The sequence below is a fragment of the Mus musculus genome, chromosome 14 (genome assembly GCF_000001635.26).
Source record: "Mus musculus strain C57BL/6J chromosome 14, GRCm38.p6 C57BL/6J".
Lineage (NCBI taxonomy): Eukaryota > Metazoa > Chordata > Mammalia > Rodentia > Muridae > Mus > Mus musculus.
Genome location: NC_000080.6, coordinates 43,008,783 through 43,025,515, shown reverse-complemented (window position 1 = coordinate 43,025,515; position 16,733 = coordinate 43,008,783). Strand labels below are relative to the sequence as shown.

The following is a 16,733-nucleotide window of genomic DNA, read 5'->3' as shown; positions in this document are numbered from 1 at the left end:
TGAAAAGGTCATGGGTGCTTGGTTGAAGTCACATATGGTGAAGAGGAGTTCTGGCCTAATCATGCCTGAAGTTTTCTTGTAGTACCTGTCAACAGGAAACATTTTCCAAAGTTTTACTGAGTTCAGATTTGTAAAAATTCATCCACTAGGCATCAAGCTCCAGAAGTTTGAAACAGCCTTGCTGACTAATTTGAACTGACCTTACTTTTCTTCTTACCTCACCAAGAGCACTTCCCTAATGAAAGTAGAGTTTGCAGGGATCCACACATTCATTTTCTCTTTCCATCTTGTTTCTTTATACTTGCTCAATGCTTCTAAGTCTCAGGTATTATATTACATAAGGTAGAGAGAATGTATACCCTGGTCTTGTTTCTTATTTTATACAGACTTTTTCTCTCTCCCATTACTATAATGTTGACTATGTTTGTTGAATAGAAGATTTATTAGGGTGAGGCATGTTTCTCCTATTCCTAGTTTCTTCAGGAATTTTATCATGAGGTGATGATGGCCATGTCCAATGCATTTTCTGTAGGTACTGAGATGACAATTCAACTATTAATTTTTGAGACTATTTTTGTGCTGAGATACATTTATTTGATTTACATCTATTGTGTTATCCTTGCATAACTATATCACATTTTCATTGTGTGTATAGAACTTTATTTTTAAATTTATTTATTCTTTGAGATAGGTTCTCTCTATGAAGCCCTGCCTGTTTTGGGACTCATGGGACCATATTGGCCTCAAACTCACAGATATCTGCCTGCAAGTGCTGCCTTTCAAGTGCAGAGATTAAAGTATTCTTATGCTACTACACAAGGCATTTCTTTGTTTGTTTGTTTTTTTTAAGACAGGGTTTCTCTGTATAGCTCTGGCTGTCCTGGAGCTCACTTTGTAGACTAGGATTACCTTGAACTGAATGCAGAAATCCACCTGCCTCTGCCTCCTGAGTGCTGAGATTACAGGCATGCACCACCATGCCCAGCACACCAACATGGTTTTAAATTTGTTCTGGAATTCAATTTTCAACTGCTTGTTAAGCTCATATAACTTTCAGGGATATAGGTATTGCAGTTGTTGCGAACTGCAGTGATGGTGTTTTACTGTTATTCAGTTTATAAGAGGGGGAGGCAACCATGATTTTGTGGAATCTGATAGTGTTTCTTCCATTTCTGACTCATACAAACATTTGCTGTTCTTGAAAGATCTGTGGCAAAATATGATTGTGTATCTGTTTTGTTTTGGGCACTTATTGCTTGGAAGACATTATCATGGCTTATCATTCTGTGTGTATTTGAGGTTTCTGAGTATTGAATGGTATGGGAAGGACTTGAACTGCTGTAACACAAAGGGACATTGCAAAGAATCTCCATAAATACTACCCAAATTAGTACTTGCCAGCATGCCTCTCTTCAAGGAGCATTAGGTAGTCCAAAAATAGACTCAAAAATAGAACGGAAGAAGGCTGGGGATATTGTGAATTCTTTTTATAGTGAGGAATTGTTCTGTAATCTTTTGAGTCCCATTACCTTTTACAGAGAAGAAAGGGGACAGAAGTAATTGAAGCTCATGGGTATTTAAAATCTATACTCAATTAGGTTAGGGAGGGGAGCTGGGAAACTGATGAGATAACAATCAATAAAGCTAGGGTCAGGAGGCCATTCAGGTGTGAATTTATATTTCTGAGTGACTTTTCTACTCTTTTTTTATAATTTATTTTTATTCATTTTCTAATCAGAAATACAAATAGGGAGAAAACCAACAAAGAATGTTTCATGACACATGAAGCAAAAATAAAAGCAACTATATGAAACACCAGGAAAAATACATATACCTCCTATCAAAGACAAAAAAACTGATCCCTTTAAGATAGAAGGAACACAGAAGTCAAGGAAATTCTGGCATCCCAGTGCAAAATCAAGGTTGAGAAGGAGGGGATGACCCAAATCTGCTGAAAGAGAAGTATGCCTCTTAGACACACTGTCACACTCCTGAGAAAGAAATGCATATGGTCAAATTCTCTTAGCTACCAGAATGACAGGAATCTTCGTCTCCACCAGACATATTTCAGTGGGCCTGTGGTTATTCCACATTACTGAGTCAAGCATACACACACCACAGGATTGCTAAGTAGTGCCACTTATGAAAAACATCCATAATTGTTTAAATAACATAATCATCTATTCTCTACCCATGAGCTGAGTTTCCTAATAATATTTTCACCACTAATCTTCAGCTAAATCAACTAGGGAATGTCCCCATGATAAAACACACTTGACGTCTGTCTCTACTGCCAAGCTGTATTAAATGCAAACGACATAGGCATAATGTAAGTATTTATGCTGCTCTGTATCTGAATTTAAAAAAAAAATGAGAAGAGCTCTCGAAGTAAAGAAGAGTAAAAATGTTCACCTGAAGACATTGTGCAAGCCAAGATTTACTGGGAGAGGCAAAATCTCTCATCATGTACCTCCTTACATAATCATAATAACATTGAAATTATATAAATATATATCAATAAGACTTTTCTACTCTTAACAGAATACTGGCTGACACTTGCCTAAATATTTCCACCAACTGACATTCCTCAACCACAGGGCATTTAAGTTGATTTCTCTGCAGAGTTGGATTTGAATTGGAGAGCATGCACCTATGTACCTGCTGCCCCTGGCAGCCATGGTTCTAATAATGTGAGTGGGAGGTCACTTCCCTAGCCTGACAGCAAAATGAAGATCTTTGAGCTCCGGAGATATAAAAACGTATGGACCTTTAAATGACCTGAAAGAGCAGAATGGTAGCAATTGTAATCTAGGATGGTGTTTGCAGCGGAGCCTGTTATGATGGTAAGCTTTCCATCTAGCTATTTACTGATAAATGGGCTTTAACATATCTTAAATGTGAAGATTTTTAGACAGGGTAAGGCAATATTTTTTACATGAAGCACCCGTTGAGATGTTAAATGTCATGTAATTCATTTTGGAAGATTTAACAAGTAAGCTGTGTTTATTGTAGTCAGCACAGTAATCAGTAGTAAATTAAGTGTACTGGTTCATGTTTTTATAAATGATTTTAACAGTGTGAGGAGCCAAGCACATACATAGATATTTAACTGATAAATAGTAAGTGGTTGCTTCTGTTTCTTCATTCATACACTGTAATACATAAACACAGAGTTATTTTGACAACAAGCCCCCCCCAAACATAAAACATTCTACCTGCACATCTTCAGCAACTGTCTAAACAGCAAAACTAAACAGAAATATGACAGCAGGTCCCTACTCTTAGATCAACCTGCTGCCAAGGCTTCGAAGGAGATTCAGCATGAGCCTAGTGAATCACAGTTGGTGCATCTTAAGGAAGTCATTTTAAAAGATCTCAAAGTAAAAGTGAAGTGCTTAAAACATGGAAATATTGTTTCCCCAAGGAAGAAAACCTACCTCATTTCTCTAAGGAAAAAACAAGATTAAAGGTGATTCTAATTTTAATAACAGTATATGTCATTTGAGTGCAAAGATGCATGTGTGAGCCCACATCTGCAGTGCTTAGGAATGTCTAGACAACAGGATCTCAGCTCTGTGCATGTCCTGCATCTTCTTCACACCTTCAGTTCCTTCTACAGCCTTCTCATTGATCATTAAAGCTCTAAGGTATATAAATTAGACTGTGAATAAAATAAACCAGAAATTAGCAAGCTGTTTACACAAATGACAATTCTTAAAGTAATAATAATAATAATATTAATAATAATAATGGGAATGATGTTAAAAGTCTTTTTTAAAACATACAGTGAAATGAAACAAACTAGTATCTTTAATATGCAAATTAGACATTTTAAACCGAAACTTAATTAACCAGAAAGGCTATATTACACGTGTACCTCAGTCTAATAAACTGGAAGAGCAATGGTTCCCATAATTCAAATAAGTAAATCATGTGATTATAAAACAGCATGTGGTTGTATTGAAAAGCCTTACATTAAGAGATAACTTGATCCACTGACTCTTCTTCTGCCTCTGGTGTTGTCAATGAAATATTTCAGATTCTGTGTAGGATTACATTTTAAAGTGTTCTTTGTAAATATTCACTTTCTTGAATCCATATACTTTTTCCAATTAGTCAACCTCAACCTATTCTGTTAAGTTAGTTGTTTCTTCTGATATTATCTGGAGCCTCACATTCCACATGACAAGCTGAAGACAATTCCCTGATACTTGTCTGGCTACTATTCTATTCTGTCAGCTGCTGTTTGTATCATAGTTAATATCAGATGATAAACTGTATAGAAATACTGATGGGTGGTTGCATGCCAACATTTACTCTTCATAGCCCAGTCATTAAACTCTGTGTTTGTGCCCTGTCTCTATTGATAAGGAGAACATATTTATTTATTTATTTATTTATTTATTTATTTATTAAATATTTTTATTATTATGTATTTTCCTCAGTTAGATTTAGAATGCTATCCCAAAAGTCCCCCATACCCTCCCCCCTACTTCCCTACCCACCCATTCCCATTTTTTCGCCCTGGCATTCCCCTGTACTGGGGCATAAAAAGTTGGCATGTCCAATGGGCCTCTCTTCCCAGTGATGGCCAACTAGGCCATCTTTTGATACATATGCAGCTAGAGTCAAGAGCTCCGGGGTACTGGTTAGTTCATAATGTTGTTGCACCTATAAAATTGCAGATCTCTTTAGCTCCTTGGATATGTTCTTTAGCTCCTCCATTGGGGGCCCTGTGCTCCATCCAATAGCTGACTGTGAGCATCCACTTATGTGTTTGCTAGGCCCAGGCCTAGTCTCACAAGAGACAGCTATATCAGGGTCCTTTCAACCAATGCTTGCTAGTGTATGCAATGGTGTCATCGTTTGGAGGCTAATTATGGGATGTATCCCTGGATATGGCAGTCTCAAGATGGTCCATCGTTTTGTCTCAGCTCCAAACTTTGTCTCTGTAACTCTTTCCATGGGTGATTGTTTCCAATTCTAAGAAGGGGCAAAGTGCCTACACTTTGGTCTTCGTTCTTCTTCATTTTAATGTGTTTTGCAAATTGTATCTTATATCTCGGGTATACTTAGGTTCTGGGCTAATTTATTTATTTTACTGTTTGAAAATATTACACACACATATATATTGATCAGATTTACACTTTACTACCCTCACAATCATCCATATCTGCCCACACCACTCTTTCTGACCAAATTCATGTGCTGTGTATATATATATTCACAAATTCACGTGTGTGTATATATATTTATAAAATTTTAAATATAACTTATACATTATATTATAAATATATTTTAAGTATATAATTTATATTATGTTACATAAATATTTATTTCATTATATGATAATTATAAATATATAAAAATTTATGTTTAATACATATAAATATACATAAATATGTTACCATTTACATACACCTGAGTGTGAAGCCATCTATTATAGTATGGCTTATTTGAAGTACAGGTACATAATATAATCTGAGGGTTCACAGGCTTCTTGGTTAGGTAAGACTGTTGATCACTTTTTCACAGCAGATTTCATAGTATGTAGTCTGTAGGGTTTTGATATTTCACTAACATGAATATTATTTAAAAAAAGAAAGCTAAGTAAAAGATACCAGACTCGAAAGATTACATAGAGCATGACATTCAGTAGGGCATGTACACAGTTATGTTAAAATATTTATGTAAAAACCCTCTCCAATCTCTGACAAAATTAGATATGATACACTAAATCAGTGTAGTATGAGAACTCCCAGATCTTGGCTACTTCAGGCATCTCTAGAAAATGCCTCAAAACAGATGCCTTATTTTCATCTCTCCAATTCTACACAATTCCCCCTTCATCTGCATTTTCTTTTCCATATTTAAAAAGCTAACACACTATTATATTTCACTGATGTATGCTTAGAGTATAATACTACTTCCCTTATAGCTATTGGTCATTGCTAATATGTATTAGTGTTGTTAAATTTTTACTGTAGAATAAGATTTAGGACATGAACCAAATCCTTGCTCCAGTTTTTGTTTTCCTGCAATAACAAGCTGGGCTGCAATTCTCACATGAAATCTTCCAGAACACCTGGCCAACATAACCATACTTTGGTCATTAGTGGTGACATTTTCCATTCTGTCCAGGTCAGTCGTCACAGCATAGAAACTGGCTGGATGTGTATTAACCTCTTCTGGATAGTTTCAGTACTGCAAGGGGATCTATCACACTTTATCTAGATGTGTTGTGTATTGTCTAGTGTCTTATTCTGGAGTCTGGGTATTTCATGTGTATTTGCATGGGGATCCAAAGGATCTCTTCTGGATACGTTTGTCATTGGAAGGTGATTGATAGACACCTTTTAATATTTTGAGTAACAAAAGGCAATCTATCCTACTCTCTGGAAAAGGCACTTTGACTTCAGGTCAATTTGGGTGAGGTACTGAGCAGGAAGGTAAGAGCTGTCCTGTGAGACATCAGAAGTCCCTTCCCTAGATGTTGTGTTGTAACCTGGAGAGCCCTGGCATTTTCTGTGATGTTACTAATGTTATGGTGACTCCAACTGCTCTTGGAGCATTCATTAACTACCTTTATGGTTCCCGCTTAGTCATGCTGACAAAACTGAGCAGGCCTCTTGGAGGAGAGAACAATGAACATACCGAGACCAGAAAGAGGCAGCCACAGATGGCCTTTGGTCTTAGTGTTAAAGAGCAAGAATTAATGGTCCTGGGGAAGTCACTGTGAATCCTGGGCATGAAAGAGTGAGCTTCCTACAGAAGGTGGGCTTGAGCTTGGACTTCCAGTAATGGGAATCAGGAGCTTGGTGCTTCTGGGAAGCATTTGTGTGACAGAGAGCAGGACTTGGCAAGGTTGCAGCTGCTGTGCAAGAGTTCCTCAATTTCATTCTGACTGTCAGAAGAGGGCATCAGGATGCAGCTTCTTCCTCCTTGCTGCTAGGGCTACAACACAAGCTGACTTTGATCTTAAGATGCTCTCTGGATGACTTTGGTACTGGATGGCAATCTGTCTTATCCCATCTTCTGGATACTTTGGGTACTGAGGATCTAGCACCCTCTTCTGGATATATTTGATATTACATGGAGGACTTTCATCCTTTTCTGCCTGCTTTGAGTATAGGAAATAAATCTGACCCATTCTTCTAGTCACTGAAGCTACTCCATGACACAGGCCCCAAGGATTATGTGAATTCAGGTTATGTCCTGGACTACCCTCATGCAGTGGCTGCCACATTCTGCTTCCTATATACTGAGACCTTCTGGTGCTTATTAAACTAAGTATCCTGATGCCAGTACAACACAGGTTGGGGTTCCTTAATAAGGGATCAAGGGCTTCAAGACCTCCCTCATGGGCCTGGAAGGAAAGAGTACCCTTCTAAAATGTTCCCAGGAAGTCTGTGCCACAAGTCCTGGCCCACGTCAACCCTGTTACCACTTTTTTTTTTTTAAATATATCTTCAGAACACAGATTCTCAGTTGTAGGTTCTTATTGCTACACAGCTACCCAGAGCAAAAAAAAATCAGTATTTGCTGGGAGGAGACTCAATATCAGGATGGCTATATATAATCCTCACGGGATTTCAATGTGCCACCAAGGTGAACATATAGACAAAGAGCAGTGCTGACTAAGGTGGGGTTCCCTGTGCATGGAGACAGCATCACCTTGCAACAGGCCCCACTGTAGACTCCAGATTCCAAGGATGCATAGACCCATGGGCAACACAAGCACAGACACACACACACACAGACACACACACACAGGCACACACACAGGCACACACACACATTTGGTCTTCTATGAGGAGTCCATGTCTGTAAGCTTTTGCTACACTGCATCCTTGATGTATTTCTTTAAGGTCCATGGATGTCTGATAGCAAAAATCAAGAAAAGAATATACCCCTGGACATATTTCAAGTTCTCAGACATTCACTGCTTTTGTCTTGGACACAGGCAATCACAGCTTGGTGGTGCTACTCACCAGGGAATCCAGGAACTCCATGCATCACATCAGATACTAGCTGACATTCCCCTCCAAGCACAGCATGGCTGGCTAACTTATGCCATATTGAGCCAGCAGGACTACAGTATGTGCTGAGGTACCTGACTAGCCACAGGGTTGGGAACGATATCCTATCTTGAGAACAGCTGCCCTGATTTTAGGCCAAGAAGTGGGAGGGAGTGGGTAGGGGAGCAGGGCGGGGGGAAGGTATAGGGAACTTTAGGGATAGCATTTTAAATGTAAATGAAGAAAATATCTAAAAAAAAATTAAAAAACAGAAGAGGAAACTTCTCAAAGAGTAGCTGAAAAGCTCTTCCAGATACTGGACCAACAGTTTTTCCAGTCGCTTTGAATTGTGGCAAACCATAGCAAGGAATTCAGAGACAAAACTTGTCAATAAACAGTGAATGATTTATGGATAAATGGGAAACTTCATGGTGCAGGCAGACTTAAGAGTTCTGGTCTCAGGAAGTAAAGAATTTTTCTTGAATGGAAACACTACAAAACTCTCAGTAGAGTTCAGGAAAAGGTGGATGGGCCTCATTCTTACTTTGGGCCTATTGTACACAAATACAGGGAGGGATTCATCCCTATACTATTTGATTGGAATGCCTGCTGCATTGCTTTCCAGGCTCAGAGATAATCAGCTACCCAAAATATAACTATTACTTTTTCATTACCCATGTTCTACAGTTCTCCCTAAAGGCTATTCATCTGACTACCTGAGAGACAGAGTGGGCGTCTGACTACCCCACCATCCCCCCAGACACTTTGGAGCCTTGTCATAGTGATATTGCATAGCTCAAGATGGTAGACAAAGACAACACAATCAATTTAGAAAGGCTTTACATGATTTTTCCACAATTTTACTGGTGAGTTTAAGTATCATTTTAGCATGCACTCAGCACACCCAGGTCAATAAGGCAGAAGGAATAGATGTCAATGCCAAACAGATCCCCTCCTGAAATGGTGGATCCATTAAAATTGAGGTTTCACTGGGCCAGAGGCATTTCCATCCCCTATCCATCGCCTATCCATTATATTGAGTCTTAAGCATCTTATGAATACAGGATCATTATCCAATCCTGAACAGTCTCAGGCCTGGAACTGAGGACACAAAAAAGTAGGAACTGGAGAAGGGATAGGTAATGGGACTATAGAGCAGCCATTCAATATCCCTGTAGGCTTTTGTTCACAGATGCCTATTTTGTGTGGTTGTTTTAGAGACAGGAAGAATGTGGGATTTTAGCTTTTGAAGAATGGATGTAAAATTTACAAGTTGATGCTCTCCCTGTATCTGCCTTGCTCTATTGCCAAGTACAAGGGAGTTTTCTTTGCAAAGAAATGGGGTTGTAAAACAGAGATTTAATGAAAACACATGGCTCAATATAGTGAAACAATGTGTGCTTCCAAGGTATGTGCTCACTAAAAAATATAATCCAATTTGCATAAAAATAAAGGTGCAGGAGGATGTTTTTGGCCTCTGGGAAACAGGGCCTCCTGGGGAATAGGATTGTCTGTTACATGAATACACCCCAGAACTAGATTTATATTGAAGAAGAATCTCCCTCATCCAAAGATGCTAGAGCTTTAGATCCTATCAAAGATGAGCCAACCATACCATGGCTCTAACAAAATCTCCCCATTCAAATCATTTGACTTGTAGTGAAGCAGAGAGAAATGTCTGGTTTTGGAAGGAAAAGTTGCCAAGAGTTAACCCCTGGGTCAAAAGAGAGACTCCAGGAAAGGGCACTTCAAAAACTGGTCAAGATGGGGCAAGCTGGCAAGCAGGTAAGCCATGGACATTCCCAGTGACATCATCAATAGTCATTTCCCTTGACAATCTCTTGTATCCAGGAGAACCTTAGAATGTTCAGTGATGTCACCAGTGTTGTGGTAACAAGAGTTGCCTGTGAGGGATTCCATCAGATCCTAATGGGTTCCCAAGCAGGTGTGTTGTCCATGCTCCTCAGGGTATTTTGGAGGGAGAATATAATACAAACAGAGACCAGATCAAGGCAGAAGGACACTGTCCCTCTATCATGTTGAAAGTGGGCAAGAAAGAACTGGTCATGGAGAAGGCACAGTGAGACCTGGGCAAGGTTGGGGGAGCTACCTGGGGGATGTGGGCTTGAGCTGGTCCTTGCAGGAATATGGCCTTTGATCTGGATCCTTCAGATTCCTCAATGGTTAAACCAGAGTCAGGAATATCTGATGATTAGTTTTACAGACAGTGTGGAATTGACAAGCCTGCAGTTGATTTGCTGAGAGATCTTTATTTTCCTGGGAATGGAAAATTATTCAAGAAACAGCTCTGTGAGAATAACAAAGTGTTGCTCTCAGGAAAGTGTGTTGAAGCACTTCGACCTAATATAGTTTCCTCTAGGTTACATAAGGATGGGGTGCCAAGAACAGAGAGGTATATTCCCCTGCTCATGTATCAAGGTTTCAGAAATTTTGGTATTGAACACATATGATGTGCACTGATTCACAGTCTGTGGTCAGTGTAGTAGTGTATGACCTCTCATCACACACTATAAGAAGTCTAGAAAGGTGTTGGCTCATGGGATGTTAGGGGCTGGTGTTTATGGTCAGTTTGTTTTGTGCTACGAGGGATGGAATAAGTTGTAAGATATGAACTGAAAATGCCCTCCAATTCTTCTTTCTGGAGCAGTTTATTATGCATTTCAGTCCTTGGAGAATGCAATAGGTTGTCAGGCATATGTTTAGTGATGGTGGATGGGAACAGGGACCTAGCTGAGGAGACCAGCTTGAAGATAGCTTTCCTGCTCTTTCAGGGATTCACAGTGTCTCTAGATTTTCTTCTTCCTCAGGCTTCTGTGTGTGACAATGCATGGTTTCTGCTTTCCCTGCTTTATTTTCTCTACAAGTTTAAGTGTTTATCTACCTACAGGGTCATTTAGGAAGGCATCACCCCAAACTCCCAACATCGATGAGAATGAGAAAAGAATCAAGAGGTTGGAGAAGCTCAAAAGAGATCTCCAGAACATTAAAAATGAGAGAGACATTCTCCAGGGAATCCTGGCCAAGTACAAGGATTTGAATGACAGGTAGTCATTGTGCCTACTTCTTTACTATCTTGGGCCCTTCCTGTTAAGCCCTGATTCCCTCATACAACAAGACGCTACAACTCCAGGCTGTCCACATATCCAAACTCTTCTGCCTGATTGGAGTTTCAACAGAGAACTTGAAGTTCAGATAGGAGTGAGATGGGGGTCACAAGAATTTTGATGCCTCCAAAAGTTAATCAGAGCCTTTAGCATGAATCACAGTGTGGGGATGAAGTTAGTAATATGTGAGCTCTCATCCTGCCTTTAAAGAAGCTTGCACAGGTTGGGGAGTTGCTAGGTATTGTGTGTTTATGGCCTATCCTTTTAAAATTGATCTGGAGGTAATTTGGGTGCAATTGACCCTGTCAACAGCTGGAGTTGCCTGGTCCCACATATTACCTCTCAGTATGACTGGATTGGCTCCAGTTAATCACTACTTTTCTCAAATTTTATTCATTATACTCTCAGATAATGCCACATCATTATATTTATTTGCCATTCTGATTGAGTGTAAGTGTGTGTGTGTGTGTGTGTGTATGTGTGTGTGTGTGTTTGCTTATCATCTGAAGAATCTATGTAATGTGACAGGTCATTATGTTTTGCCTGACACAGTTTCTAGGAAATAACAGTGAGGAAGCAAGGAAGGATCATTTTGAGCAGCACAGGACTTGACTTCTGTGCTTACATTCGAATCACCTGGTAAATGTTATGAAGGCTTTTCCCTGTAGATATGATTATGTCCTTTGGAAATTTTTGTAAAAATAGAACCAAGGATTGGCAAATCCTTGTCTAAAAACAGGAGGGGAGTCATATAGATTTAACATGGTCCCAAGCCTGTTACCCAGGTTCCAGGAAAGTTCTTTGAGAGCTAATCTATTATTTCAAGCCCCTTCAGTGAACTGAAGCAGGTGAGCTTCCTGTCATTACTTCTCTGTCTCTACTGGCCCCAGGCCAAGGGTAATAAATTTAATAAGCACAAAGTGGAACCAGTAATAAGGAGCTAGGTCGTGGCATACATTGGTTGGGGGAGTGCATGATTCAGCTTGAATTGAAATGATCCTTGTATCCTTAGTTCACGGGATTATTTATTCCTTGGGCCATGTCCTCCCACAGGACCAACTTTGAGACATTCATGCTTGAGATGCAAAATAACCAGATGATGACTGACCTGAAGAGAATGTCCCAGGACATCAGTGAGGCCTTGTACAAGTGCCAGCATTTGACTAAAGAAAATCAATTATACTGGTGAGTGTCTAACATGGTCATGACTCAAGAACTAGACAGAGGATATGTCTGCCCATCCATGTCTTTGAACCAAAGTGAGGGCTCAGGTTCTATACTGTTTTCTCTAGCAGGAAGCCTACCTCCTTTAAAGCAAGACTCTAAGATTTTAACATCTTGTACTCATTTTGGGAAAGTGTGTAGAGTCTGTGAGCCACTCAAGTCATTATCCTTTACAACTAAGTATCCTTGAGATAGAAAAGGTTTACACCATGATGGAAATATTAATCAACCTTGAGCCTCTTGGGCTCTGAAATTAGATTCATAGATGAGGTTTCCATGAGGAACATAGAAAGACTGTGTGCTGCTTGGGTCTCTTCTCTCCTAGAGAAGTTTTGCCATATACCTACAGGTGGTTTTTTAATACTGTAGACATATAAGCACACATGGACCCCATGTTCTCTTCTGAGAGATACATGAGTCCCTGTTGGTGTCAGTGGTTTCAGAAGTACTTTGGGTTTTCTGGAAAGTGGCTGTCCTCTGGATTTGACCTCCCTCTATGTGATGCTCCATGGCCAATCTGGATACTTGTCTGGGGCTGTCTGGGGATCAAGGCCCATGATGGGTGGGAGTGGGAGGAAGATGGATGCTGCCTGGAGTCACCATATTTTGTTTGTGGCTCAGCTGCAGGAACTGCCACCTCCTGATTGAATCTAACCTCATCCAGCACAAAGTCAGGATGTTGTGGAAGGAGAACAGACAGCTGCTAAGGAAGCAGATTGCATTGGAAGAATGCAACATAAAAACAAAAATACTATGTAAAGAAGGCAGCCAGAAGATCAAAGACGAATATAGCAGGCAAGCAGCAGGTAGGCTCAATGAAGCATCAGGGGCAGGCTGCCCTAATGTCTAAGCATAAACACAGTCAAGCCTATGTAACATCCTGAAACTTATGCAGGCTCTCTTCTATGTCCCATCTTGTTGTACAATTCTGTGATCATTACCAAGACTTTCTCTGGAGTTGACATTTTTTCAAGAAATTTAATTACTGCCATGCCCTCTCCTCCTCCTCCACCTCCTCCTCCTCCTCCTCCTCCTCCTCCTCCTCCTCCTCCTCCTCCTCCTTTTCCTCCTCCTCCTCCTTTCCCTCCTCCTCCTCCTCTTCCTCTTCCTTTTCCTCCTACTCCTCCTCTTCCACCTCCTCCTTTTACTCCTCCTCCTCCTCCTCCTCCTCCTCCTCCTCCTCCTCTTCCTCCTCCCAGTTGGACACCTCTAGTTGGCCACTATAAGGCAGAGGAGATCCTGGACCCCTTATAGCATCTCGTTCTTGCTCTATGGTATGGAGAGTGCCTCAGGATGCCACTTCCTGAATTATCTAGGAACCAGGTCCTCTGTTCTGATTTATGGCAACTCACTCAGAGGGGCTTGTGTCCAGTCCCCTCCTAGGACAGTAGGGCAGCCTCCAATTTTAATGTTTTATAATTAAAGTCTTTAGTAAAAAAGAGTAAGTTCCACAATATACATATTTTAAAAATAAAAATAAGACTTCTTTTACTTTCTTGCACTAAATTAACCACCTAGAAATTCAAGGTATGTCTGATTGGCTTCACCAAGAGGATTTATAGAATCCTACTCTGCATCCCTCTCTTGATGTAGCTTTCCTTAGTATATCATGGCCCTGGCTTTCCTTCAGTAGAGATTCCCCCTCAGAGTTTTTCAGAGTGCTGCATTTCAGAAAAATCATTGCATATCAATTCACTAGCCTCTTTTGGACTGACATTGGAGATGATTTTTATGTCACATGAACTGCAACATGTTGAAATGTTCCTGTATAATAACCATTGTTAACTGTTTTTATTGCTGCTACCAGGGTCTTCTGAGACATAGCCAAGGTAGGTTTAGGGAGCAGAATATATTTCAAATTTGAGCTGGCTGGAAGATGTTCTTTGAACCCTATTTCTTAGGACCTTGAATCTTGTGTGCCAGCTTGTCTGTGCAGAGCTTATACCATACTTGTAGAATCAGCAAGTACTTGCATGGAAAATGTTCCTGACAAGGAAATCAGTACAGGCCAGGGCAGCAGAAACTGGGTTAGTCTAAGAGACTTGTACACATCTTAGGTCACATTAATTCCTGAAGTGACAGTAAACGTTCTGAAACATAGCAGTATTTTCATAGAGGAGTTTGTGTTTCTATGTGTGTGTGTGTGTGTGTGTCTGTGTGTGTGTGTGTGTATGTACTTTTGTGTGTGTGTGTGTCCTTTTGTCCAATGGTGTTAACATGTGTGTTTTGTATTTCAGTAATGGTAGGTTCTTGTTGTAGTTGCTTCATTATACAAGTGTGTACTCATGTACTCTTTTTGTATGTGTGTGTGCATGTGTCTTTGAAGGGATGCAATTGTGTGTCTCTGTACATATATGTATGTAATGGTGTCTATAAATATTCATACATTTGCTTGGTCATTAAACATCTTAAATGGTAATAGAGGAAATCTTTAATGAGAATAGTACTCTGTCTGTTCATATTGCATTGGAAAAACCTCAAACATAGTAGCCCATCATCATGCCTATCCACCTAGGTCACTAGAACTAAAGACGACAAAAAATGGTGTAAAGTCTGATATTCCAAAATTTGTAGACTCAAAAATACTTATCTGTTTTGATTCTATTTGTAGGAAAACAAATAATTGTGGTACCTGGAAGTAAAGAGGAGGCTGTTATGTCAAATCCATGTGCCTGAGAATCAAAAACGCTGGCTAAGGCTTTGTGTTCCTTCTCTGCACTTGGTGAATAATGATTGCCCACTGGAAGAGCAACAACAGGACCAAAAACAACAACTTAAATAATGGACTTTATGTGAATCTAAGGGGAATGTCTCTCTTAAAAAGAAAAAAAAAATGTCTTCTTCTAATGGAACTGAATATGTTTGTTATGTATTAGTCAGTTTGTTTCACTAGCATTAGAAAGGTATGAGGAAGAATTTATTAACATCTCATCATCAATAAAAATTAAGGTTTTAAAATTATTATCAATGTTAAATAACTATTTATATCCAGATCTCAGCTTCACACTCCTCACTTCACAATCCCTCTTTCCAGTGGCTCCCTGCTATCCACCTGTCTTAGTCAGGGTTTTTATTCCTGCACAAACATCATGACCAAGAAGCAAGTTGGGGAGGAAAGGCTTTATTCGGCTTACACTTCCATACTGCTGTTCATCACCAAGGAAGTCAGGACTGGAACTCATGCAGGTCAGGAAGCAGGAGCTGATGCAGAGGCCATGGAGGGATGTTCTTTACTGGCTTGCGTCACCTGGCTTGCTCAGCCTGCTTTCTTATAGAACCAAGACTACCAGCCCTGAGATGGTCCCACCCACAAGGGCCTTTCCCCCTTGATCACTAATTGAGAAAATGCCTTACAGTTGGATCTCATGGAGGCATTTCCTCAACTGAAGCTCCTTTCTCTGTGATAACTCCAGCTGTGTCAAGTTGACACAAAACTAGCCAGTACACCACCCTTCCTAATCTTCTCCTCAGAATTGAGGCAGCCTCCTATGAATAACAACCAGCCTTGCATTATCAAGTTGCAGTACACCTAGGTGCATCTTTGTCTTTTCAGGATAGATAAATCATGACAATCAAGACAAGAGGATCCAAAGTTAGGCAATATTGTTGGAGACAGTCTCTTCTCTAGTTTTAGGATTCCCACAAGAAGACCAAGCTATGAAACTGTTACATATGTGGAGAGGGCCTAGGTCCATCCCTTACATATTCTCTGGTCCACAGTTCATTCTCTATGAGTTACTATGGGCTCAGATTAGTTGAATCTGTAGGTTATCATGTGGTGTCCTTGACCACTGTGGCTTCTTCAACCCTGCCTCTCCCTCTTCCACAAAATTCCCCAAGCCTCTGCCTCTGTTTCCAGAAGCTGCTGAGTGACGGCTCTCTCTCTAAAGATAGTAATGCTAGATCCATGGCTGCACATATAGAAGAATATCATTAACTATGTCGGGGGGTGTGTTTCCATTTCTTGGCATGGTTCTCAAGTTGGGCAAGCCATTATTTGGTCCTTTCATAAAATTAAACTTCATTTTTACCATGCACATCTTTCTTTTAATTAGGTATTTTCCACATTTACATTTTCAATACTATCCCAAAAGTCCCCCATACCCACCCCTCCACCCCTCTACCCACCCACTTCCACTTTTTGGCCCTGGCGTTCCTCTGTACTGGGGCATATAAAGTTTGCAAGTCCAATGGGCCTCTCTTTCCAGTGATGGCCGACTAAGCCATCTTTTAATTCATATGCAGCTAGAGTCAAGAGCTCCGGGGTCCTGGTTAGTTCATAATGCTGTTCCACCTATAGGGTTGCAGATCCCTTTAGCTCCTTGAGTATTTTCTTTAGCTCCTCCATTGGGGGCCCTGTGATCCA

General features: G+C 40.2%; 1 protein-coding gene across 2 annotated transcripts; it reads left to right on the top strand.

Moving 5' to 3' along the window:
- Nucleotides 1-9,887: 9,887 nt before the first annotated feature.
- Nucleotides 9,888-15,327, top strand: Gm10376 (predicted gene 10376). 2 transcript variants are annotated; one of them, NM_001384185.1, is made up of 5 exons: nucleotides 9,888-9,963; nucleotides 10,927-11,083; nucleotides 12,197-12,328; nucleotides 12,989-13,162; nucleotides 14,979-15,327. In NM_001384185.1, exons 1-5 carry the CDS (start codon nucleotides 9,948-9,950, stop codon nucleotides 15,007-15,009), a joined length of 510 nt encoding a protein of 169 aa, NP_001371114.1. In that variant the 5' UTR covers nucleotides 9,888-9,947; the 3' UTR covers nucleotides 15,010-15,327. The 2 variants fall into 2 exon arrangements, with proteins under 2 accessions (NP_001371114.1, XP_034952848.1); XM_035096957.1 differs by lacking the exons at nucleotides 12,989-13,162; nucleotides 14,979-15,327 and having other exon boundaries at nucleotides 9,894-9,963; nucleotides 12,197-12,370.
- Nucleotides 15,328-16,733: the final 1,406 nt, after the last annotated feature.